Below are 27,014 nucleotides of genomic sequence, written 5' to 3' on the forward strand. Positions count from 1 at the left end.
AGCCCAAGGAATACAGCCCAGGAAAATCTCTGAAAATGAGTTCTCTCTCTATAAATCAATAACAAGAAAACCGTAGACCCTCAGAAGCCAAGAACATGATAAGGGAGAGAGGTGTCAAAAAGCAGAGCCCCTAGAAAATGGTGACCCCCACCCCTCCCTGTTAACATCCTTCCACACTCACTGAGCCTTGGTTTCTTCATCCATAAAATGGCAATATGGATGCTTAGTTCTCAGGGTTGCCATGAGGATTAGATGAAAACCCAGCATGGTCCCTGGTAATTAATGTTGCTCTGTAAATGGTAGCTGTCATCAGCATCATGGTCATTGTTGTGGAGGGAGGAGGTATCCATGAAGACTACACGGAGAAAATGACATCAAGAAAAATAGGATGTAGGCATGTGAACATTGTGGGAAAAGATGGAATTCCAGGCGGAGGACTAACCTAGTAGAAGCACAAGGTCCTGAAATCTTAAGGCACTCTTACAGAAGATGCTCCCCTGCGCTGACAGCTTCGCCTGTGTGGACTTAACCCCACCAGTTCTAACTCAAGGTCATTGAATGACACTTTGACTTTGATCCCGCTGCTGGTGTTGTCCTTGTGAAGCGGCCCCTCTTTAATACTCATTGATACCCACAAAGCAAGGCAAAGGACGTGTTCCAGTTCAGCTGAAACCTTGCTCAGTTAAAACCCTGACTGACACTATGACAATTAGAAAAACTTTAAAAAACTCATTAATTCTGAATCCATTAAATCAGTTTCCTGACTCCATGGAGACTAGGAAGGAACTTCACCTTTTAATTCATTAAAGGAGTGATTTTTTTTAAGTGTAAGAAACATGGCAAGAAAATGCATGTCCTGTTTTCCAGGGTGCAGGGAACAAACAATATGTGAATGCAAATTATGCCCCAGACAGGAGACACTATTGACTACTTTTTGGCGCTCAGCTTTGCAAAGTCCATTTTGCAACTGGGGAGTCAGAGGCTCTTAGCAGAGAAGTTATCTGCTAGGATTACTAGGTCTGATTCCATTTTCCAAACTCTTTCCACATTATTATGTTGTCTTCTGTGATGACCAGACTGTGTACTAGACATTTCTCATTTTTAGAGTTGACTTAAAAATGCATGATTCGATTCTGCTTTTATAAATTAGAAAAATATCACTAAAGCTAAAACCACCCTGACTGTCCCACCCACATTCACCATTGCTAGTCCCATCCTTTCTTTATTTCTGAGTTTCTCTCCTCAAAATTAGCCACTCGTGTAAATGCGGTTTTAATCTTTCCAACATAACTTTAAATGAGTTTGTTGTCGCTTTTCAGTCCTTTAAAAATACTTTTCCATATATGTCACCTACCCAAAGGGAAGCTCTAATGTGTGCCTGTTTTCTTAAATGGTGTCATACTATATATAACATTCTGCATCTTGCTTTTCCCCTCAGAAATATTTTTTGAGCTCTACCCATGTTGACACATATAGAGTCAGTCCATTCCTTTTAACTGCAGGAGAACATTCCAGCACATGAATATACCATTTTTATTCCACAGTGCCCTGATTGAAGGTCATTTAGGTTGTTTCCAATGCTTTGTTGTTACAAACAGTGCCTCGGTGATCACCTTCTACACATATATCTATGCGTGTATGTTTACACCCTTGAAAAGCTCACACTTAAAAGCTAACAAGTGGAATGCTCGTTATAGATCATTTTTATCTGTGTGAGAAGCAGTTTTCAGAAGGGCCTCTGATCCTGGGATCTGGATTGACCATCTGGTTTACAGAGTTACTGACACTCAGTCTTGGAGGGAATGTCAAGATTCAAACCTCTCCTTTTAAAGTTAGATTCTGATGCCCAGAGAGACGAAGGGACTTGACCGTGGTCACAGTACCCAGAGGTCCTTCTTGCATGCCCTCAGCGAGCTTTACGGTTTACCTGTGTCCTTCCCACCTCCTCTTGGCTCTTGGCAGCGGTCACCTACATCTTCAGGTATGCGCTACACCTGACTCTCTCTGCCTTCGGGCTTTAGAAGAAACTTGGGAGGGGGGCAGTGGTAGGAGTAATACCCTCAGAAAATTGGCACAACCCTCAACAAATGACAGACAGGAAGCTGGTGGAAAAATACCCCAGGTTCCTTGCCCCTTGGTGGAAAGATTCTGGGTGCATCCTACCCAGCCTCTGAGAGACTCCAGCAAGACTGCAACCGTTTCCCACATGGTGACCCACTTATTAACACACCCTTGTTAGCTTTCCTCCCTCCCTTGTCTCTCTCACTTCCCAGCCCCTCACCTGCTTCCTGGGATCACCTCCCAAATCAACTACCCGTACCCAAATCCTTGTCTCAAGGTCTGCTCTTCACGGAACTCAAAGACTGCATCTGTATGCCAGGGTCTGTGCCAGGCGGAAGGGGATACAAGAAATGAATAATATATGATTCGCTGCTCTTAACAAGTCACAGGCCAGTGACCCAGGTCTTCTGACGCTCAGTGCAATGCTCTTCGTGCTGCATCATATCTGTGCATTTTAATTCAATGACATTCTTTAAAAAAAAAAAAAAGGCAATCAGTCTTCCCAGCAATCAGTCTGACTAAATGAAGTTTTATTGTAATAAGTTAATTCCACTGCTTTTTTTTTTTTTAATGGTAAAAACCCTTTACCTGACTTTAGTCAGGTAAAGACCTGACTAAAATTAAAATTAATTAAACTAAAACTAAAATTAATCCTTAAACACAGACCTTCGCTGGATACCAAGCAGTTGCCCCGACGCGCTATCGCCATCTCCATTTTTCTGATATATATGTTTCTCCTCCCTCTGTTCTTAGTAAATGTTGATGTTCAGTTCACCCTGATCAGTGTTTAGCTCTTCTGGTCAATTTATCTTATGTATTGACCTGAGCAGAAAATCAATGTAGTCTTCATTTACCGTCCTGTTTAATTCGGGAGAATTGGATTCTGTGGAAACTGGGCCCAAACTACGAGAGCCTTGATAGGGTACCACCTACTCCAGAGAGCCTTCCAGGGTCCAGCCTTAATTGACCTCCTCTCCCACCCCCTCCCTGCTTCCACTCGCACCCCTTTAAAAACAGAGACAGTCAAGACCAGACTTGTGTGCTTAGTAAGTACAAATGGATGTAAAGTTTGCTTTCAGAACGGGCTGGGTCTCCGAGATATCTGCCCAAAGACTCCCTTCTCATGGGGCCGCTTTCATAAATGCACAGGGAGGCAAAATGCCTTTGCCATAAATAAATAACGTGACCAAGAACACTTCCGAATAGCTGGTTGCTTTCACGTTCTACTGCTGGGGAGCCTCAGGTCCAAAACTGCTGCAGGAGTTTTCCTTTCAAACAGACCTCGAATCCTAATCCCAGCTCCTCCCTGATTAACTGAGACTTTGGGCAAATTACCTGCCCCCTCTGAACTTCTGTTTGCTCACCTGTAAAAGGAGGCATCCAGATGGCTGTCAGAATAACAGAAAATACCCCTGACACTCACAGCAGGGCACTGGGCTCCTACTGTTACGTGATTGCTGCCATTTGGCATTTTTTCCTTTTTTAATTGAAATGGAGTCATTGTATTTTTTAAAAGAACTTATATTTCTTTTGGTCACCTTCAAATATCAGTGGTCGTTCAACACATGTTCCTACTTACCATTTTCTTTTGAAAACCAAGAGTAAAGCCCAATTTAGCCCCAAGTCCTGGGCAGAAAGGGGGCCCACGTGTTTTCTTTCTAGAAACTGGCAGGTAAATGTCTGTCTTGGCATTGGGATCCCGCTTTAGCCTGTGTCTGAGCAGAGCCTGCATGGAAGAGGCTTTTTGTCAGTATCTGACTGAAGTAAGGAAGTAGGGATGGCCCGTTGTTGCTGCCCTGGAGTGAAAAGTATGAATTTCTGGAAAACAATTCATTGCAATATTTGGGACACATTATACTTAAAAAAAAAAAATGGCTGTTTATTTGAAATTCAAATTTAACTGATGTCCTGAATTTTTATTTGCTAAATCTGGCGCCCCTAATATGAGGTGGTCATCCAATGACATTGAGCTGGTGACATTTGAGCCAAGAGGCTGTCTGGGGAAAGAGCATTTGTGCTTGGATCAAAGATAGCACAATAACAATTGTAGCTCTCTCTAGGCAGCGAGATTAATGGATTTGTTTTTCTTTTTACTTTTCAGTGTTTTCTAAACACCTTAAAACATCAATGTATGACTTTTCTAATAAAAAAAAAAATTGATTAAAAGTCAGTGAGCTGGATAGGGTATAGCCTGGCCTGACCAGGATTGACATTTAGCTTTATCCATCTTCTCTCCTTTGCTTCCTGCAAATCAGGCCCCTAGCCACCCCACCCAGTTTAACCAGCCCCCTCCCCTTTGCCTCTTTAACAAACCATCTACCCTCAGACCACGGTAACCAACCGTAAATGTCTGTATACGAGGGCAGCACCTACTCCACAAATTCACCCGACAGAGGAGGCTGTCACCTTGGGTATGGCTTTCTCACACATGAAGGGTATTTTTGCAACTAATTTCTTTTAAACAACAACTGCTTGGGGGAAGCTATGTTAGACTAGATCAGGAATTACAGGTGAAGAGTTGGAATAAAGTAGTTTTGTTCAAAAAGAGTAGGCAAGAGCAGTAATTCTAAATGTATTATTATGTGTAATGTGAGATTTTAAACAGGTAGGGGTATTACTAAAGTAATACGTGAAATACTCTAAGTAGATATATGACTGGTTCATTTACATTTCTAAGTCAAGTTTATATTTTCAGGCAAATCAAATAACACTTCAAATCTTCTCAGGAAGGTGGTGGTGAATTTCCTTATATTCAGTAATAAGTGGGGAAGGGCTTGCTAGACACGGAACACTGCAGACTTTTCCATCTTAGCTGTTACAATAAATAACAGCTAAGGGACTTCCAGTGGTTAAGATTAGGTGCTTCCACTACAGGAGGCACGGCTTCGATCACTGGTCTGGGAACTAAGATCCCACAGGCCACATGGCACAAAAAAAAAAATAACAGCTAAGGGGTCTTGAATACTTACATTGTGACCAGTTCTAAATGCTTTGTCTGTGTTAATGCATTTTATGCTTAGAGCAACCCCATGTCCAGAGTGGTATTGTTACTTCTGTTTCACAGTTAAGATCTTAGGCAGTCTGGTTCCAGAGCCTGCACTTAAAAAAGAAAAAAAAAAAAAATATATATATATATATATTTTTTTTTTAATGGAAAATATCAAACATATACAAAAGTAGAAAGACTGGTGTAATAGCTCTCCATATGCCCATTACCCAGCTGGAGTAACCTCACCTCATAGCTCAGAGCCCAGCTGTGAATCAAGTGGTACCATATTGCTCATCCCAGCCTGCATTCAAATTCTAGATCCTCCACTTTCTTGCTGTGGAGTACTGTGCCTGTCCCCAGGCCTCGCTATGCCTCAGTTTCCTCATCTATAAAAGGGGGGTAAGGCACACAGGTGCTGTTTCATGGGTTTGGGGTAAGATAGCACATTTTGCCCCGCTTCCTGTTTGACACATAGGAGACATAGCATTATGGGATTAATGTTCATTTCCCGACTCTAACAGAAGCTGCCAGAGGACCAGGCTGACTGAATACCACTGATCACTGAACAGTAGGTATTCAGTAAATGTCTGTCTCAGCCCCGAAGCTCCACCACATGTGGCTCCTTGTCTTTAAGCAGAGAAATTTTCCTGCTCAAGTTAATAGTTAGAACTACTCGGAACCTTTTCAAAAATAAACAGTCTTTAAGAGAAATTGTATACTATTGCAAATATCAAGGTACCTCTGGCTACTGTTAGCAAAATAAACTGAACAGTGAATACAAATACATTAGATGCAGCAACAGCAGTCATTTGGATTCTAAGAACTTTGCTTTGATGAGTGGAGCCTGCAAAATTGTTTCTAGAGAGACCGGAATTGCTTTGTGTATGTGAAGGCTAGCAGAGAGCTGAGTTCTTCCTAGGCTAACCTCAAGGCCACTGGCACCAAATGGAATTTTAGGCCAGGCAGAGAGGTAAAATCACTAACAAGATTAATGAGAAATTGCCTTTCTTTGAGCAGCTGCCTCAGGCAGAACTAGGTTGATCTCGTACCTCTGCCACTACCAGCCAGGAAAAGGCCACTTCCCTTCTTGGAGACATGATTTGCTTGCCTGTAAAATGGAGATAGCAATCATGGGGCTGACTCATTATGAGACTTAATGAGATAATATTACAAGTGTGTCTCCCCTCTTTAAACATGCTCTTGTCTTCTTTAGCAACAGTGCCATTCACAATGTATCCACATTTTTCACGCAAGAAAACTGAAGCTCAGAGAGGTTAAGTACCCTACTCAGAGTCACACAGCTTTTACGGGGGACTTAATTTCAAGGTCTGCATGCCAACAAATGATTTTGTAACTAAATGCTTGGGTATCATTTATTTAAAGGTGGGGGGGGTGGGAGGGGAATCAGTAAATGAAATCTTCTTCAGTTCTGTGCACAGAATAAAGATGCCTGAGCCCGGGGAATTGGGCCCTTTTGATTATATAATACAGAAATGGGAAGATTTCCTTTAACTACTATGTTGAGCTATTGCTAGCAATTTGAAATGTTTATGTGCGTCCCAGGCAGCCGATCATCTGGGTGGCAGGTGCAGTTAGAAACATGGCATAAGAAGGGAGTTTATTTATAAAGGGCCTGATGAATCCCTAAAATGAACTTGTCAGTCAGCCCAAGAAATGTAACTGTGAAGGAACAGGAAATTAATGATTGTCCCCCTTGGCATAGACAGGCACTCTGGTATCAGGGCTATGATTTGCTGGCTGTCAGCACATTTCTCTCTCCCCCAGCCTAGCTGCTAGTTATTTCTGTCAATAGAAACTCAGTTCAGTACCTCAGAAATGTTGATCAATAAGCTCAGCACTTGCTGGTTGAAATGAGCTTTAGCATTGCCTGGAAAAGAAGGAAAGAATTGTATTCCTTTCTCTCCCTCCTCACTTCCTCCCTCCCTTCCTCCCTCTCTTCCTCCCTGTCTTCCTCTCTCCCTTTCTCTCTTCTGTAGATGTTTTTTACACCAGCCGCATCAGAGCCTGTGTTAATCTCTGAGGTTATACAAATATTGGGTGGGCCAAACCGTTCGCTTGGGTTTTTCTGTAAGATGTTATGGCAAAACCCAAATGGACTTTTTGGCCAACCCAATAAACGAGAAGAATGAACACGGTGAGTAAACATCATACTCACGTGCCCCTCAAGGCGCCTCAGGAGGGATGCATCCGGGATCCAGGAGGGTGGACAGGCAGGGGACAGCAGTTCAGCCCGAGTGGCACGGTGGAGGGAGGGCTCTTGGATTCCAGGGGGCGAAGAGTGAGCTGGGCTCCGGAATGTGAATAGGAGTCCACCAGACAGTCAAATGAGAGGACGGTTATAGCCACATATTCAGAGATACAGTGGTGAGAAATTTCACGCCCCTGCTCCCTCGTGCTTACTTCTGCCTCCTCTTTTTTTTTTTTCTTTTGCTGCTCCTTTCTCCTCAAGAATGAGCCTCTGGTGAATTGTAACACTGTCACTTTGGGGGCAAGAGAGATAAAAATACGAATGCTGTGCTATTCATATAGTATAATATAATGCAATGTAATGCAATGTAATATATATTAGTTCATATCAAGTGATGATAATTTATGACGTATCTACACTGTGCCAATAGAACCATCAGAAGGTCCCCAAGGGCAAGAAGTAGTGGCTGTCTCCATCTACACTGCTGTATCTAGCAGCCTACACATAATAGGCATGCAATGAATACGTTGCTTTTAGAATGAGTGTCACATCATTTGCCTATGCTACCTCTGATCTCATGATACACCAAGATGAATAAGATGAATAATATACACTACACACAGAGTAGTCAGAGTTATGCTTTTAAACTGTAAGTCAGATCATCATACCCCTTGTACAAAATCCTCCAGCACCTTTGCTTCGTACCCATAGTTCAACCCAAAACCCCTGCTGTCACCTCCAAGATCCACTGGCCCCTGATGCTTCTTTCAGGGCCGACCCCACCCCTGCCTCTGGGCCTTTGCACCTGCTGTTTCCTCCTGTTGTGACATGCTTTCCCCAGCCCTGTTCTCTCCAGCACTTCCTCCCTGCTTCTGTTCAAAGGTCATCTCCTCAAGCCTTGGAGGTCCTTGGTCTCCCCACACCAGGAATCTCGATCTCGGCCTCTGCCTTCTTTTCCATCCTTCACTCACCACTCTGACTTTATACTATGCATTTATGTGTTTGTTTATGCCAGTCTCCCCTGAAACATGGCTGGCTCTCAATAATCCCTTATTGAATTTGTCATATAAATTTCTTTTTACATATTGCCGAATATAATCTACTCAGCAACCCTATGAAATAGGCATTGCTGTCCCCACGTTCAGAGAAGGAATTTAGAACGTAATTAACAATAACACTAACAGCAGTAATTTCTGTTGATCAATAAGATCAATAAGCAGTAATTTCTGTTGCTCTGTACCAGATGCTGTGCTAGTCACTCTGCATTCATTACCCCGCTGATTATCTCCGTGACCCCACAGGACTTCCCTGACATCTTAGTAAACCAGCACACCACCCCTCAGCCCACCGCCAACACTCCCTAGCCTCGTTCTGTCACAGTAACTGTCCAGCACTTCAGCCATTTAACTCTTTAATCCTTTTGAATTTGTTTGAAGTTTCTCTTCCTAGTAGAATATAAATACCATGAGGGAAGGGACTCTTTTTTTTATACACCACAGTCTTTACTATATGTAGAATAATGCCCAACATTTGATATTTCTAAAAGAGCAAAGTCTTTCCTCCACCAAAAAAGAAAACACGGTTTGCAGAAGAAGTCAGTTCCTCCACATGCTTGTACACTGTCTGCACTTGAGTGCTTCACGGACCCTGGGACTTGCCCATAAGCACGGTCTCCACCTCCTTCCTCCCCCGCACTCTGTCTTTTCTATCCACCCAGCCCAGCAGGGCAAATAGTGGCCTTGTCTAGAACAAGACAGGCAACGCGGGCCTGTGGGCGGTAATTGCATCTTCCCCTGTGCTGTACGTCTCTCTGTCAGCAAGTCTGTGGCTCTTTGCTGCCTGATGTAGGTTCACCCAGATCCTTAAGAAGTAGAGACAAGGGGATAAACCCAGAAGGGAGGAGCCCACGGTTCCCCCATACTCCCTGAGGAGTACCACCGAGAGCCTCCCCATCCTTTTGACATAAAGAACCAATTTTCCTGCATATGTCTAAATTGGGAGTACATGCTAGTTAGTAGACATTCAATAGATATTTGCTGAATGAATGAATGAACGAATGAATTGGTAGTACCTGCTAGTTAGTAGACATTCAATAGATATTTGCTGAATGAATGAATGAATGAATGAATTGGTAGTACATGCTGGTTAGTAGACATTCAATAGATATTTGCTGAATGAATGAATGAATGAATTGGTAGTACATGCTAGTTATAGACATTCAATAGATATTTGCTGAATGAATGAATGAATTGGTAGTACATGCTAGTTAGTAGACATTCAATAGATATTTGCTGAATGAATAAATGAATGAATTGGTAGTACCTGCTAGTTAGTAGACATTCAATAGATATTTGCTGAATGAATGAATGAAAGAATGAACATGCTGCCAAATGAATGAGCAAATTATCCTGAGGCTCGGGAGAAGGAAAGTGCCTGTCCAGGATCTTTCACCTGAGCAGCAGAGCAGAGGACTTGAACCTACTCTCCTGGGTTCCAGGCTCAGTGGCTTCCTCTGTACTTCACGGCCTCCTAGGTCCCCAAGCTCAGGCCCCGGATTCATAAGAAACAGGGCCTCTAGATAAAGCCTGCCTGACTGGGTGTGAGACTGAATTTAGAAGCAACTCTATTACCATTGGTCTCAAGATGCATTCTCTGCTTTTCCTCCTTCCCTCCTCCTTGCTCCGTGCTCTTCCAGATGGCGGCAGGGCTGTGATGGAGGCCTCCCTTCCCCTGTCTTCTGCCCTCTGCTGGTCTCTCTCATAAGGCACAAGACAGACATCCCTCCTGGTCACGACTGCCTGAATCTCAGTGTCCTCTCTCAATACCCTTCTCCAAAACCCCTGAACCTTCATCTGGATCTTCTGTTGCCAAAACTCAAGACACACTGAACCAGACTTAGAAGCTCTGAACTGAAGTGTTCCTTAATTATTTGTAGACACATCTCTATTTATGTCATTCCCCTGTTCAGAAACTTAGAATGGCCGGCCATTGCTTATGACAACAGTCAGCAAACCCAGGTAGACCTGCCACAGAGGGGCACCTTGAAGAACTTCCAAAGGTGCGTGATCATGGGTAGTTTACCAGCAATTGATTTCCACATCCTCAGCCTTCATGACATTCTGCTTAAGATTCAGATTCCCGAGAGTGAACCTCTGCTTGGCCTGGTTATCAACTCCCTCACTCACCTCACTCATTCACAGAGGAATGCAAGCACCTTGACTGATGAATCTACAAGGCTCTATCCATGGTGTATGTGTGTATGGGGGAGTGATGTACATTTCCACAAAGCTAAGGGGGTGCTTTTACCAGAAGGGGGCATAGATATTGTATGAACAAATCTAAGGGCTGTCTACTGCATAGTTTCACCCCTCTTATCACACATCCAACCCAGTGAAATACCACAGCCTCCTTGAAGTGTCTCTTTTTGTTAATTACGTATGCATGTGCATTTGTGTATACGTAATGTTTTCTTGATTTTTTTGGGAAAAAATAATATCATAAAGTTTTTCCATGTAATTAGCTATACCTGGAAAGCATAATTATAAGTTTTCACATAACTTATTATATGAATGGATCGTATTGTCACTGTTAGATATTTAAATCGTTCCCACTTTTAACCCCGTTATGGATGATACTATGATGAACATTTTTGAACGTATCTCTTTACCTGGTTGCTCTTTTTTCATTTACAATGTACTACTATAATCACTAGGTCAAACTATATGAACACTTCACAAGTTTGGTAGATTTTGCCAAATCGCTTTCCATAAATTTTGGCGATTTATATACCAGCACAAGTAGAATAGGAAGAATATCATTTCACTGTACCCTCGTCAGCACTGAGAATTATCATTTGACAAAAACATTTGCCAACTTGATTGGTGAGAACTGCTACATTCTTGTCAATGCCTTTTGCATTACCACCCATGGTGCAAGCTCAACTCTAATGACCTATTTTCAGTCCATAATATTTCTCTTCCTCTTCCTCCTCTTCTTTCCTCCTCTTCCTCTTTCTCCAGTTCTCACTTATTTTTTAAAATAAAAGATCTACTTATTTTTGAATAAGCATATACATGCACACAGTTCAAAATTCCAAAGATACAAGAAGGTAGAAGTCTTTCTTGATCCACACACCCAACTATCACCCACTCCCCTCATCCCAAACTGGAAGTAACCTCCTCCCCTTCTGACTTCCCATGGACCTTTTTGCTGTGTCTTCTCTGTTCTTCAACACTGCTAGCTTTTTGGAGGGCAGAGACCATGGCTGAGTCTTGTCTGTACTTCTGACTCTTCATAGCACAGGGGAGGGTATAGCAGGTGCTCAGTGAGTATCTTTGTAATGGATGGTTAGATGGAACGATGGGTATATGAATGGACGGATGGACGGATGGATGGATGCTTATTTTGTTGATCCTAAAGAAATTAAGAACCATTGTTTTAGGCTTTGCATACCTAACAGTCTTGTAATTATGGATGATCAGCTGGCAATTACCTAGCGATTTCCACCACATAAAAACTCCATTCATTAAATTGTGCTACAGATAACCCTGATGCTTCAAAGTAGCAATATTTCTTTTCAGTAAATGAATTAACTAGTGTTTAATTACCATAACTCACTATCCACTACTATATGTTTTGGCAAGTAGCTGATAGACGCAGGCTTTTCCTGCCTGGAATTTACATTTTATAAAGTAATTGTTTGTAGGCTGGTAGAGGTGCCTTGTGTTCTACGCAAGCTGGAGTCTCTTGAAAAATTGCATTTTCTTCTAACCTGTCACTACCATGCACGGGCAGCAGGCACCCCAGGTGCTGACTGAGAAGGGCAGTAAGAGGGACTTTACAATGGCTGGACTCTTGCTCGGTGCTGGACAACGTGTGGGTGCTTTAGGTGGTTTATCTCATTTCGTTGTCACCTCTGTCCTGAGAGGGAGGTGCTATAATCTCCAGTTGACCAATCAGGAAGCTGAGATCAGAGACACCAAGTGACTCTCTTGAAGTCACACAGTGAAGCTTCCAGGCAGAGCTGGGATTCCGGCTTAGAGTCCTCTCACTGGCATCCCGAATGCTTTCTGATGTTTCAAATTGTTCTCTTTTCACGTTTCTTTTCTTCCTTTGTTCTAACAATGCTTGGAATGTTATTTCCTCCCTGCACCTATATTATAGAATCGACTTCCCTACTTTCTGGGATAGAATTGCATTCTCCAGGCTTCTTTTCCCTTCTCTGGCATGTTGTCTCCTCCACTCCCCACACGCATTACCCTCTAACGCCTGCCCTGTCTTTCTTCTCGTTTCCTCTTCCTTTCTTCTCGTTTCCTCTTCCTTTCTTCTCATTTCCTCTTCCTTTCTTCTCGTTTCCTCTTCCTTTCCTCCTCCTCCTCCTCATTGTCCTCCTTTTCCTTCAAGAGCCAATGTATTGCTTCTCCCTCCAAGAATCCTTCCCCAACCAGCCCAGGAAGAATTCATTGCTTCCTTTTGGACATCTCATGTATTTTTATGCATCTGTGCTGTAAGTATTCACCCCACTTTTATAAATCTTGCTGTCTCTGGCTGCAGCCTATGCACTTCTTGAGAGTGGGGCTTTGTCTGGGCACCTCTGAGTGCTGAATATCTAGCAGATGGCCTGGTACTCAGTAGGTGCCAATGCATCCCTGTTGTGGTCCATTCAGCAGCTCTTAAGTGTGAGTGGCTGCAAAAATCTTGTCTCACCCTAGAAGGTATAGAAGGGGGGCATTGAGGGGTAGCGCTTGCCTCTTTGCACAAGGTGCATTGCCTCGTTTATTTCACCCAGTCCCCCAGGCACTGAGGGAACATTGCAATGATGCATTTATAGAGGAGGAAACTCAAGTTCAGAGAGGGAGGTCACCTGGGTGCGGACACGCCCTTAAGAGTTTAAAATTTTCTTTTTCTGAAGGCAAAGTCTGTCCCCCTTTCCCCACACCACATATGCCCCACCAGGAAGGAGTGATTTGGGTGTGATCATAACTGAGTTTTAATTTCCTGTCTCTTCTTATCTGGACCCAAGCTTCTGGTTATATTCACAGATCGACAGATATTTAGAGAGAAGCTTTCTCTATCAAAGTCTAGGCAGAGGCTCTCAACCCAGGGTCTGTGCTGATGGTCCATGAAATCCCCTAATAATAAATTTTCACTTTCACCAACTTCTCACTGAAATTTAGCATTTCCTTCTATTGCAGACATGGGTGTATTAATAGCACCTGTGACTTTTTCGCCAAGAGAAATCACATGTAGTTTTATATCATCTTACGTTTGTTGTTTCATTTGTTGCAGCTGTCTTAAAACATAGTTTATTCTCTTCACTACTTCCAATTTACGGTCATTATTACATCTGTTCCTAGACCTTTTTATTTAATGTGTCAATAAAGAAGCATATATATTATTATATGCCAGTTGGCTTTTTTAAAAAATGTTTTGATAAATGGTTTCTTATGTAACGCTTTTTGTATTTGATCTTGTGCATTTAAAAACATTATTCTAAGATGTGGCCCATACGCTTCTCTAGACTGACAAAAGGGTTACAGGTTGAGTTAAGAACGCTTGTTTTCCCAGCTTGGAGTAACTTTCAGGGTTTCAGCCTGAAAAGCAAGCTATTGTCAGTAACAACCACAACAATAAAAGCGAGGGTATCCGTGGAGTGGTTCACATACATTTTCATCCATTCACTCACTCATTCGCCCATTCATTCATTCATCTGTCCAACAAAAATCTGGGTACAATGTTCCAGACACTGGACTGCAGTGAGCGTGACAGAGGCCCTGCCTTCGCGGAGCTTTTATTACCTCATGTCATCCTCACGTAACCTAAGAGTTAGGGGTTATTATCCATGATCCATGCATGGGGAAACTGAGCTCAGAGAGGCAGAGTGACCTGTCTTCTCAGCTAATAAGTGGCAGGGTCTGGGTTTCAGCCCAGGGCTTCTTCCTGGTAGCACAGTTGTATTTATTTCTCATTTCCCTGCTGACTGTATACGTCCCTTGATTTCCTTAGATGCAAAACAATGGAAATATTGGATATGATGGATACAGTGGAAACCATAGCTATTCTCCCTCCCTCCCTCATTCTTACATTTCCACCTGTCCTTCTTGGGAAGTCACATAAGGTTACTAGAAATCTGAGCTGGAAGGACCCTTAGCAATCATCCCATCATTGTATAAATGTGGAAGTAGAGGCCCAGAGAGGGTAGAGGGTTACCTGGGGACACATAGCAGTACAAGGTAGAGCTAGACCCAGATCCCAGTCCTCCAGCCTCCAGCCGGAGCCTTTCCTGCTGGAGGATGCAGCCCTGTTTACTCCCTAATGGTGGGCTCTCCTCTGCCCCTCTCAGGCAAGCCCCTCTGCCCTCCCAGGACACCAGGGTCTCCCACCATCGCTGGGCAAGAGGGCTTCTGGAGAACACAGCGCCTTTCTACCTCTCGGAGCCCACCTTAATGAGCTTCCCTATGAGATCAAGCCTCCACATTGTCACTGAACCTTTTTGATTTCTTTTGAATATAATGACGGGATTTGCAAGGGGCAGGAGAAAGGGGGGCGGGTTGGCAAGGAGGAGGCTTTCTATGAATGAGCAGTCAGCACAGGGAGGAAGAGGTGGCTTTTTGCCAAGGAAGGATGGCCTCAGAGATGAGATGGACTCCACGGTCACTGTGTGTGTGTGGGTCACACATTATCCCAGCACCCCTGGGGAAAGCCCAGATGTGACAGAACTCCTCCAGGCCACTGGCTGGTTTTGCTTCAGGGCCTGACACTCCCCAGGGAAATATGCTCCCCTCGACACCCAACTCCCACCCCCAGTTCCCTAGGTTAGATTGTCCCCTCTGCCATATGCTCTCCTGGTATCCTGTATTTTGTAAACATCTATCATAATTTATAATTATAGATATAGACACAGATATAGATGCAGATGTAGATACAGATACAGGTATAGATACAGTGACAGGGACTTGCTGGGTGGCTCTGTTCCATTCACTGAGCTATAAGTTCCAGGAGAGCAAAGCCCATGTCTGTTTTGCTCTTTTCTGTATATTTAACCTCCAACCTCCATGGTGGTGAGTGCTGGGTAAATATTTGTGACATGAACAAATGCATTTCCAAAATACAGCAGCCCCTTATGAAGGTGTCTGTATGAGCCTGATGATGGTGAGGGCCTTCTACATCTTCTGTCTCATTGAGTCCTGACCACGACCCTGTGAGCTGAATTTTACTGTCCCTATTTCACAGATGGGCAGTGGCCACACAGAATCATTTTCTCTTTGTCCCCAAGACCACACAGCTGATGGGCCTCATTCATCCCTCCTCGTCTTCCTTCTCCTCCTTGCTTATTCGGTGAACAGCTGCCACATACCCAGCATGCAGGGGGAAGAGAGTGAAGAGGATCTCTGCACGCAGGAAGCTGGCAGGCTCCTCAAAGACACAGGCACTCACAAGAAGCTCTGAGACCACTCAGCACAGCGATATGTATTCCTGACCTAAATTAGTGCAAACCATAATTGCTAAAGGAAGGGGAATGATCAGGGTCAGCTGCAACACCAGTCCCAGAATCTCCAGGTGGGAAGGGATCCTAAGGAGGAAATCAGGACCCTACTGGGATTGGAGACAGACACACCAGAGCAGAGCCACGGTGTGTCACAGGGCAAGTCCCCTCACCTCTGTAAGCACCAGGTCCTGATCCAAGGGTGTGCGTTTCTGTTTTAATCAACAAAATGGAGATAAGAATGGCACCATCCCATAGGGCTATAGCAAGCCCTACAAGATCAGATAGGGACTTCCCTGGTGGTCCAGCAGTTAAGACTCCGCGCTTCCAATGCAAGCGACACGGGTTCGATCCCTGGTCGGGGAACTAAGATCCCACATGCATGTGGGCAGAAGAAAAAAAAAAAAAAGAAATAATGAGATAACCCATGTTAAGTCAAGTTCTCAGGTTGTAAGTTCTCCATAGATAGTAGCCATTGTTGTGACTATCACTATGATATTGTACTGTCCTCCCCCGGAAGCTTGACTTTCCTCCACCCCAATCCCAGAAAATGTCCATCCCTCCTCAGGTTGCATTTCTGCAGTGGCCAGCAGCAGCAGGACCTTGGGAGATAGTGTTCCCATTGCTCAATAGCTCTGACTTTAAAAAAACCCAAATCTGCTTCCCTGTGCCATGTGCCAGCCCCCCCCGGCCCAGAAGCCATCTACCAACTAATCTTTATAAAGCAGATGCCATGTGCCAGCCACTGTCCTAACACTGTTCCTAACATGATCTTCAGCTGGTCTCAAAACCGCTTAATCCTCAAAACAGGGACTTACTTCCTTCTTTCATAAAACAGGGATGATCATATCATTTGCATCACTGTGTTTTCATGTGGATTAGGAAGGCTGACACATGTCATGCTTGAAATTTCCTGGCATATTATGAACGTTCAGTCATCATGAACTATCATTACTGCTGTTGTTGTTATTGCCATCATGATTATATAAAATCGTAGTCTGTGTTATTAGTCTAAATAAAAGGAGAATCTGCTTCTAGAACCCTTTTGTGGATGCGTGCAGCTCCCAGGGTGAAAGGAAGAATCGTCGAGGCCTGGCACACGGAACCTTGTCTAGCTTGTCTCCCGGCAGCTTCTGCCACACCCCATCTCCTCCTCAACACTCCAGCTTCCCTGAATTGCTTGAAGTTCCCCCAATCAGGGTATACCCTCTGCTACTTCTGCCTGGAATACCCGTATCTCATGCCACCCTCCTTCATGTGGCTAATTCCTGCTCAGCCTTTCTGCCTCAGGTTCAATACTGCCTCCTCCAAAAAGCCTCGTCTGACCCCCCACTACCAAAGTCTGGGTGGATGGGGTGGCCTCTTTATAGTCCTATGGCCCCAGTTATGTTGTGAGGTTAATTGTTTTTGTTTTTCCCTTCCTCCTTAGCACATGCTATGGCATATCTATCCCTGTATCCGCGCTGCACTCCCCGCCCCCCCCGCCAGGAACCAGCCCAGGGCCAAATTAGGTATCAATGAAAAAATTTAAGTGAGTAAATGGATACTATGAGGCCCCAGGTCCTCCTTTTTTTAATTTTTTTTATTTTATTTTTTTATTATTATTATTTTTTTATTTATTTATGGCTGTGTTGGGTCTTCGTTTCTGTGCGAGGGCTTTCTCTAGTTGTGGCAAGCGGGGGCCACTCCTCATCGCGGTGCGCGGGCCTCTCACTATCGCGGCCTCTCTTGTTGCGGAGCACAGGCTCCAGACGCGCAGGCTCAGTAATTGTGGCTCACGGGCCCAACTGCTCTGCGGCATGTGGGATCTTCCCAGACCAGGGCTCGAACCCGTGTCCCCTGCATTGGCAGGCAGATTCTCAACCACTGCGCCACCAGGGAAGCCCAGGTCCTCCTTTTTTCTCCTGCATTGAGCTCCTTACATTCTCAAGTCATGGTCTTTGCAATTTTGCAGGACAGTCAGATGATTCTAATTTTAGCTGGCTGTTGGGCACCTTCTGATAACATTTTGCATATATTATCTAATGTATTGCCCTCGCTAACTCTGCCAGCTAGGTATTAATATCCCCATTTTTCAGACAAGAAAATGGAAGCCCAGGGTTTAAGGGACTCACCCCAGGTCTCATGGTGAGTGAAGCTGGGGGACAAACCTGCCGCATATCACTGTTCTCCACAGCTGCCCCTGCCGCTGGGGCTGAGGAGCCTCCCTGAACCCAAGGCGGGGCTGGGCAGGGTGGGAGGGCAGCTTGATTCCTGACAAGCCCTGTCCTCGGTCCCTCCCTCTCTGGGAGCTCAGGAAACAAGGCTGCCTATTGTCATCAGAGAGTGATTAGTCTGTACCCGTGGGGGGCTTGTCACTGTCTGGGCCCCGAGTCATCCATTAGCACCTCTCTGTGAGTGACACAGACCTTTCCTGGTGTTTATTAACAGGGGGCCATGTCAGCATCTGTTCCCAGCCGCCCGCATGGGGCTCAGCTGACTCGGCTGGCCCAATGGAACCCAGGTGATGCGTTCACACTTAAGGAATCAGCTAGGGAGGGGATGGCAGCCTCACTCAGCCTGGTAGGGTCTGGCTGACTCTGTCTTGAAAACAGTATTATCAAAAAAAAAAAAAAAAAGAATTAGAGTGTTAGAACTGGAGAGATGCTTGGAAACATCTTAGACAGCGGCTGGACTTAATAGATGCAGAAATACAGGCAGAGTGAGGCCAAAGGAGAGACATAATAATAACCAGTTCAATACCGGGCATGCAGTAGGTGCTCAAATATTTGTTGAATGAATGAATGATAAATGTATTTACATTGGGTTTTTGAGTTTGTAAAACGTGATCCTATGCATCTTGTCATTGCATCCTCACAATAATCCTACATGGTTGGGAGCTAGAAAGATGCTGTTCCCATTTTGCAGATGAGAAGGGTGAGGTTCAGAAGAAACTTCATGGAGGACAGGGGTCCGTCCGCGGCCTGTTAGAAACCGGGTCGCACAGCAGGAGGTGAGCGGCGGGCAGGCGAGCTAGCGACAAAGCGAGCGAAGCTTCATCAGCCGCTCCCCGTCGCTGCCCGTCGCTCCCCGTCACTCCCCATCGGTCGCATTATCACCTGAACCATTCCCCCCGCCCCCCACCTCCCCGTCTGTGGAAAAATTGTCTTCCACAAAACCGGTCCCTGGCGCCAAAAACGTTGGGGACCGCTGATGCAGGAGAAAGAATGTGGGTCCTGGAGTTGGACATACCTCAGTTCAAATCTAAACTCCAACACTGACCTGCAGGTTTTCCCATGTAAAACAGGAAATGGCAGTCCAGTCTGCTGTGTCTTTTTGTAAATACAATTTTATTGAAACATAGCCGTGCTCACTCACTGCGTTTTGCATATTGTCATTGCGTATTTTCTATGGCTGCTTGTGTTCTATAAAAGCAGAATTGAGTAGTTGGAACAGAGACCATATGGCTTGCAAAGCCTAAGATATTGACTATGGATTTCTGTATGGCAAAGTTTGCCAACCTCTGTTCTGCCTGGGGTGTGTTAGGTACTTAATTAATGTTGGTCTTTTCTCCTCTCAGATGAAGGAGAAATGGCTTTACTGGGATCCTTTTTCTCAGACTTTATAGGCCTTGTAAACACCACAGTGTAACGTGCAGAACGTGTAGTTGGAAGGTGTGGTGTGAGGAACACTGGCGTTAAGAGCCAAAGTCCAGGGGGTTAATCTCGGCTCTGTCCTGCTGTCCTACTCAGCTTAAGGACGTGTCTCTGAGCCATGAGTAGTGGGTTGAGTAGCATCCTCCCAAAACTCATGTCTACCCAGAACCGCAGAATGTGACCTTATTTGGAGACAGGGTCTTTGCAGATGTAATTAAGATAAGGTCATAATAGATTAGGATGGGCACTAAATCCAGTGGGTGGTGTCATTGTGAGAAGAGGAAAAGACACACAGACACAAGGAAGAAGGAAGAAGGCCATGTGACAACGGAGGCAGAGATTAGAGTGATGCAGCTACGCGCCAAGGAACGCCAAGTGTCCAGGAGCCACAAGAAGCTGTGAATAGGCAAGGAATGATTCTCTCCTAGAGCCTATAGAGGAATCATGGGCTTGCTGACACCTTGATTTTGGACATCCAACCTCCAGAACTGTGAGAGAATACATTTCTGTTGTTTTAAGTCACCTGGTTTATAGTACTTGTTATGGCAGCTCTAGGAAACCAGTACACTGGTGTTGTCCCCTTTTATTCCAATTCGGATTGAGGCTACTGTGACATGTACATAGGCCAGGAGGCGGCACTGGGCAATGTGTAAAGGTGGCACAGGCTCTGTTCTTCCAGTTCTTCCTCCCCTAAGACACAGAGGGATGGGTATAGATTTCTACCAGCTTTACAGTTAGGAGAGCTCTGACTTGCCCAAGGGCACAGAGCAGGTTGGACAAGCTCAACCGTGGCCTGGAGAAAGCTCAGGACCTGACGTCAGGCAGACTTGCATGCAGACCCTGGCCTCAACACTTCACATCCATGCGACCCAGGACAAGTGACGTCTCTCCCCAGTATCCCGTTTCTCCAGCTGTACAAGTGGAGTAAAAATGTATACCTTAAGGCTATGGAGACAGCATGGGAAAGGAACCTAGCACAGTTCTCCCATAGCAGGTGCTCAGGAAGTCATAGAGGATGGAGATGATGTTGGTGATGATGGTGATTTCTGGCAAAGCTAGGACTCTCACCCAGATCTCCCCATCTCCCCAGCCCACCTCCACCTCCAGGGCTGTTCCCTCCATCCCTTTGTGCCCTGCTATTGGGGCAGCTCTGAGCTCCAACAGACCCCAAATCCTGCACTCAGCAGCTGGGATGAGGGATTGAGTCCTGAGTTAAGAAAATGCCAGCGTCTGCCTTAGCTCCCTCTGTCACTTCCCAGACTGACACAATCACTGCTCTCAATTCAGTAACAGCCCCTGTGTCAGGGCTTTGTGTTTTAAATAATGTTCCCCTGGTATAACCGATGTTTATGCAGAATCAGTGCTTTCAAAAGCTAACAGCCTCCTTATTTGTATAGCCTGAGCTGGCACCAGGTTGCCCTGGAAGGTGAAAATCTTTGCTTGTTTTTCTCCCCTCTTCCTTTGTTTCTCTCTGTTGTTCTGTCTCTGCTCTTTCCACTCGCACAGTATCTTTCTCTGCACTTTCATTCTCTGTCTTTCTGTGTCTGTCTCCTTCCCCCATCCCCTTCCTCTCTCCCCCCTCCCCTCCCTCCCTCCTCTCCACCTCCTCCGTACACTTCCACATTTGTTCTCCTTACCTTGGTATTTTCTCCTTTTTTAATCTCTGGGTCTTACTCCTGTCTCTCCCTTGCTTTCTCCTGATCTAGCTCTGCATTTTTTCTCTCTTTATACCCTTTGCCTCCGTCTTCCTCTCTTTTAATCTCCCTCTCTGTGACACTCATGGGTGTGTCTCTCTAACTCTTTCTGTCTCCCCCTCTCTCTGTGTGTATCTGTCCACTTGTCAATTCATCCATCCTTCCATCTATCCATCCATTCACCTTCTTCTGGATGAGGATGTTTCTGCCTCTCAGTTTCCCTTCTTCCTTTCTAGCACATTCTCTATATGTTTATCTCTTTTCTTGCTCTCACACTCTCTCAGATTGTCTCTCCCTCTGTCTTTATCTCCTTCCCTCACTTATCACTTCTTCTCAGGATATTAATATTTTAATAGCCTTAATGTCTTTCCAGGACCCTCAACCCTTTCCATGATTCAGAAGTGGCGGATCTCCCAAGAGCTTCAGTTCAGGGACTGTTGATTCTCTTCCTCCATCTACCTGTTACCCTGACCTCAGTCTATACAAAGTTAGGAAGTGATGGATAAGCTTGCAGCTCTCTTCCTCACATATTCTTTCTTGTCCCTATACAACAGCCCTGAGCATGAAGGATTTGGGATGGGAACCCAGAGTTGGGGGTAGGCAGGGGAGCGTCCTCTTTGGAGATACTCTTGGTAAAATTACTGATTGGTGGCGGTGGCATCCATGCCTTCTGGTGTTTTCTTTGTTTCACTTGAAAAACATTTACTTAACACAAGTTCTTACCAGGCCTTGTGCTGGGGGCTAAAGTGGAATGACTAAGTCATGAGCCTTTCACTAAAGAAGCTTACAGTCTCTTTGGGAAACCACAGAGTTGTTGATGAAGATCAGTAAAATAATAGGTTTAAACAATGGACTCAAAGGAAAAAGGAATTAATTCTGCTTGGGGGAAGTAGAGAAGGTTTCACAAAGGAGGTCACAGTAAGCTTGTTGGAGGCAAGGACTTTGTCCAATGTCACTACTGCATCCCTAGTACCTAGAATGGTGCCTGGCACATAGTAAACACTCAATAAACATTTGTAATATATGAATGAATGAATGAATGAATTTGAATATGAACTTGAATTTGAATAATTTTTAAGGATTCTTAGGATTTTGCGGGGGAGAAAATTTGGAGATGAGCATCCCAGGCAGTAAAGCATGGTTAAGGATTCAGAAAGGTAAAGGTACATACTGCACTCAGATCCCCTCTTCAGGGCTGACCCACCCATCCTCCAGAATGTGGCTGAGGCTCACAGCTCTGTCCCTCACTGGGCACTGCCTTCAGCCACAAGGAACTGCCTCTACCAAGGATACCCCCTTCCAGATGGCAGCCATGCCAATGACTGGCTGACGTGGTGTTGCAGAGGCCTGGATCCCTTGCCTCCATTCAGGGTGTCCCTAAAGGGCCATCCAAGCTCCAGAGCTCCCCTCAGGACCAACTGAGGCTTCAGATCTACATGGCATCAACCACATGGCAGGACAGCCTCTCCCCTGCCCAATCCTGCCTTGCTCACTTCCTACAAGTATATCCCAAGAGGGGTCCTTGATAAACCTCGTATATGCAATGCTCTGTTTCAGAGTCTGTTTTCAGTGAACCTGACCTAAGTTTGTGTGTTTAGGGAATGAGAAGAGACCTGTGGCTATCAAATGGAGACTATGAGGACAAGGTAAAATGTAGCCAGGCGGGTAGGCAGGAACCAGATTATGAAGGACCTTGAATGCCAATGAAACTAATTTAGATTTTCTTCTATAAGTAATGGAGAACTATTGATCCATGGGGTATCTAATTAGAGCGGGGACTTACTAAGTTCACTGGCAGTCAGTATGAAAGATGGGATAGAAGGGGATAAGGCTGGAGTCAGGGAATAAGCTAGGAGACTGAAACCTGGAGCTCCAAGCCTGAGGAGAGAAAGGATGGGGGAAGGGATGAAGGATGGTCCAGAGACATCAGCAATAGTGCTCACTGGCCTCCTCTTACAACATGTACATGTACCAGCATCTCCCTTCTTTCAAAATTCCAGATTCCATGAGGCATACAACATGGAAGAATATAGTGCCTCTTTTTACTGCCTGTAGTGTCCCTTTAATAATATCTCCTGCAAGTGTAGGCATCATAAATAATCCAGTGCTAGGATATTCCTTATTTGGGGCCCTTTTTCCAGAATCTTCCATTTGTATCTCTCATGTAATAGAATTTTGGCAGATCCATGGATTATGGTCGCTAGTCTAGTCTTGTCTCTTGTGAACCTCATTTGGGAGGAGTCATGCATTGGCCTAGAATCTTATCACCTTTACAACAGCTGATGCTACCATTATTGATGGTGTGATTTGTATGCAACAGTCTGAAAAATAAAGTTCTAGGGTACGAGGGTCAGACAGTTCTGTGTTTGTATCTTGGCTCTGCTCTTTATAGGCTGTGTAATAATTTGGGGTAAGCCCCATACCTCCCATAGCTTCAATTTATATACACAACGTTGGAATAATAGGAATTTTGCAGAGTTGCAGAGTTGTTATGGGGAGGTCTGGACTCTGTAGAAACATGTATAATGCGAGTTAAGAGTTGTGTAGTGGGAAGAACTTTCTCTTTGGACTCAGATGGAGTTTGGCACGGACTTTAGTTCTGTCACAGTACAGGCTTGGTGACCTTCAACAAAACACTTCACCTTTCTTTTTTTTTTTTTTAAATGAAGTATAGTTGATTTACAATATTGTGTTAGTTTCAGGTATACAACAAAGTGATTCAATTATATACATATTTTTTTTCAGATTCTTGTCCATTGTAGGTTATTACAAGTTATTGAATATAGTCTCCTGTGCTCTACAGTAAATCCTTGTTGTTTATCTATTTTATATATAGTAGTGTGTATCTGTTAATCCCATTCTGCTAATTTATCCCTCCCTCCCTTTCCCCTTTGGTAACCGTAAGTTTGTTTTCCATGTCTGTGAATCTGTTTCTGTTTTGTGAATAAGTTCATTTGTATTTTTTTTTAGATTCCACATGTAAGTGATATCATATAATATTTGTCTTTCTCTGTCTGACTTGTTTCACTTAGTTTGATAATCTCTAGGTCCATCTGTATTGCTGCAAATGGCACTATTTCATTCCTTTTCATGGCTGAGTAATATTCCGTTGTATACATGTACCACTTCTTCTTTATCCATTCCTCTGTTGATGGACACTTAGGTTGCTTCCATGTCTTGGCTTTGTAAATGATACTTCACCTTTCTGAGCCACAGTTCACTTATTAGTAAAATGGAAATCTCATGCCTACTTTCCAAAATTATGAGGATTAATGAAATAAAGGGTACCAAGTTCCAAATATATTCCTCTTTATCAAAACTAGACAACCGTCGGAAATTCCATGGCGGTCCAGTTGTTAGGACTCGGCACTTTCACTGCTGGGGCTGGGGTTCAATCCCTGGTTGAGCCCACAAGCCGTGAGATGCAGCCAGAAAAAATACAACCACAAAAAACTAGACAACCATCATGTCATATGATGATATACCTATTGAATTTGTTTCTTTTTGTTATTCTTTACTTCTTATTTTTTAAATATGTATTTCATTTTCTTCATTGTAAGTATAATAAATGATGATCTCAAAAGTAATAAATGCACATTAAAATTATTTTTAACCCAATGATACAGATGTCTGTGGAATTTAACCATCTCCCTTCTCTCCAAGGGAAGAAGCCATGCTGTCCACATACTTTGAAACCATCAATGACCTGCTGTCCTCCTTTGGGCCCGTCCGTGACTGCTCTCGGAACAATGGGGGCTGTACTCGAAACTTCAAGTGTGTGTCTGACCGCCAGGTGGACTCCTCAGGATGTGTGGTAAGTGCCATTGGCCTATGAACATGGTGCTGGCCCAGGTGGCAAGGCTACATGCTGGAGGCCCCTCCCTGTGAGGGGCAGCCGGTCAAGGAAGATCATGCTACTCATAGCACCTACCTCTGTGGCCTTCAGCACACTAGGCTGCCTTGGTTTCCTCATCTGCAAAGCGGGATAATTAAACTTACCTCCTGGAAGTGTTGGAGGAATGAAATGAGATATTAGAGCTTTAGTACCCAATAGGTAGGTCCTTGAGAGCTCCTGGCCTCTGGCTCACCAACACCCCAGGCCCTGCCCCTGCCCTGCCCCGCCCCACCCGTACAAAATCCATCAATCTGCTGCAAGCTCTTAATTGGATTAAGGGTCTGAGGGTGTGGTCACTCTCAATCCCCAGGTAGAACAGTGAACACCTTTGAAGGAATTCTGTTTACAAATCTCCAGAAACAACTCTGGATAGGATCATGTATGAAGGTGCTCAGAATGGAAATGAGTTGGGGCCTTAGCCCTCTCCAGTGTATTCACACTGGGGTTTAGCCTTCCAGGAAGCTTACAGTCCAATTGAGAGTGAGGTAGGGCCTGCCTTATTTCTGTGCACTCAGTGGGGAACATGTCACCTGTGCAGAAGAGAAGTTTCAGCTGAGACCTAAGGTTTGTAGAAGGCTCCCTGGAGAGGTTGGTGTCTTAACTGGCTTCAAAAGATGGGTCAACGTACATTAGGAAAAGAGTGGGGATGGCCAAGGCAAAGCCATGGTGGGGGGGGGGGGTGGCCTAGTTTGCATGGAGCTTTAATATCAAATGTGGGATAAGGACACAGAAGAAGATATGTGAGGATCATTGTTGCTTATAGAAGAGAGTCCTTAACTGGATGATTTGTTTTATAGGAATGACCAAAGGTGCTTGTTTAAAATGCACATTCCAGGTTCCACACTAGACATTTTGATTCTATAGACAGGTTTCTGTCCCAGGAATCTGAATTTGTAACAATGTAATGAGTGTGTATACGTGTGAGACGTGGGAGTGTGTTGGAAGCACACTTGGGAAACATTGTCCTACAAGCTGAACACCTTAGCTGGATATTCAGTGCCTTCTTGATCTGGCCCCTTTCCAACCTCGCCATCACTTTACTTCATTCTCCACTAGAGCCAAATGGAGCGAATTAGTTGTTGTTCCTGAATATACTTGCCACCAATGTGGGAAGCAGAGTGACTTTCCAAGGTCTCACCACAAGGTGGCAGGATGGAGGCCCAAGGACATGCCTCCAATACTATCAGTGTTAGAGCCACTTTGGGCTGCTTTCCTGAGGAGCTGAGAAGAGACAGCAGCAAAGAACCTTGGAAAGATGGCTGGTCTGAGTGAAGTGGGCTTACGCCCTGACCTGGTCATTGACGAGCTTTAAAGTCTGTGTTGACCTCATTAGCCTCAGTTTCTTGATCTTTCAAAGAGAGCAATAGCTCTTGAACTCACAGGTTTTCTGAAAAACCAAAGAATGTAACTGGAAATTAGTTGAGATTTACCCAGTGCCATTTGCGTGTGATATGATGGAAGCCACAGCTACTGATGTATGTACGTAGGGGATATGATATGATATTTGGGGCCACAAAAATTCAAGAGCACCCTGTATTTAATTTCCTATAGTGCTTCTACAACTGAATTTTATTTATTTTCTGCTCCATCCATTGGCAGTGGAAACGTAATTGTAGTCAGTTTAGGTGTGCTGCCTCCTACCACTTCCTGAATGTCTAAGTTCAAGGGGACTGAGGTACTTGTAAGGCATGGGAGTGAGGGGATGCTTGATGCTGGACCATCACCTCCCAACTCCAGTACCTGCTGTCTCATCTGGCCCTTGTCCATCACTCTCCCTCCTTTTTGGCATAAGCCAGGACGTCCCTGTTCCACCTGATTTATAGGTGCGTGGTCCATCCTGGTATCTGCTTCCGGTTCTCTTCATCCCCACCACTCGTCATTTGAGGCCATCTGGTTTTAACCATTAGATAGCTTACCCACCCTACTGAGGAAATGAGGAATGTCCAGCAGCTCTTCTACACAACCCTCAGGACATGAGGGTCTGAGGGGAGCTGGCCGAAGCCCTCTTGATCCAGACAGACCATGAAGGCATTTGTAGATGGCAGC

At 44.6% G+C, this 27,014-nt stretch overlaps 1 protein-coding gene across 5 annotated transcripts in view; it reads left to right on the plus strand.

Moving 5' to 3' along the window:
- ASTN2 (astrotactin 2) overlaps positions 1 to 27,014 on the plus strand; it is a 909,948-nt gene that overhangs the window by 526,640 nt on the left and 356,294 nt on the right. For all 5 annotated transcript variants that reach the window (XM_061200030.1, XM_061200026.1, XM_061200028.1 and 2 more), the window contains exon 11: positions 24,737 to 24,887. In XM_061200030.1, the coding sequence (XP_061056013.1) occupies positions 24,737 to 24,887 (151 nt within the window). The remainder of the gene's footprint in view (positions 1 to 24,736; positions 24,888 to 27,014) is intronic.

This window comes from Eubalaena glacialis, chromosome 9 (genome assembly GCF_028564815.1).
Source record: "Eubalaena glacialis isolate mEubGla1 chromosome 9, mEubGla1.1.hap2.+ XY, whole genome shotgun sequence".
NCBI lineage: Eukaryota > Metazoa > Chordata > Mammalia > Artiodactyla > Balaenidae > Eubalaena > Eubalaena glacialis.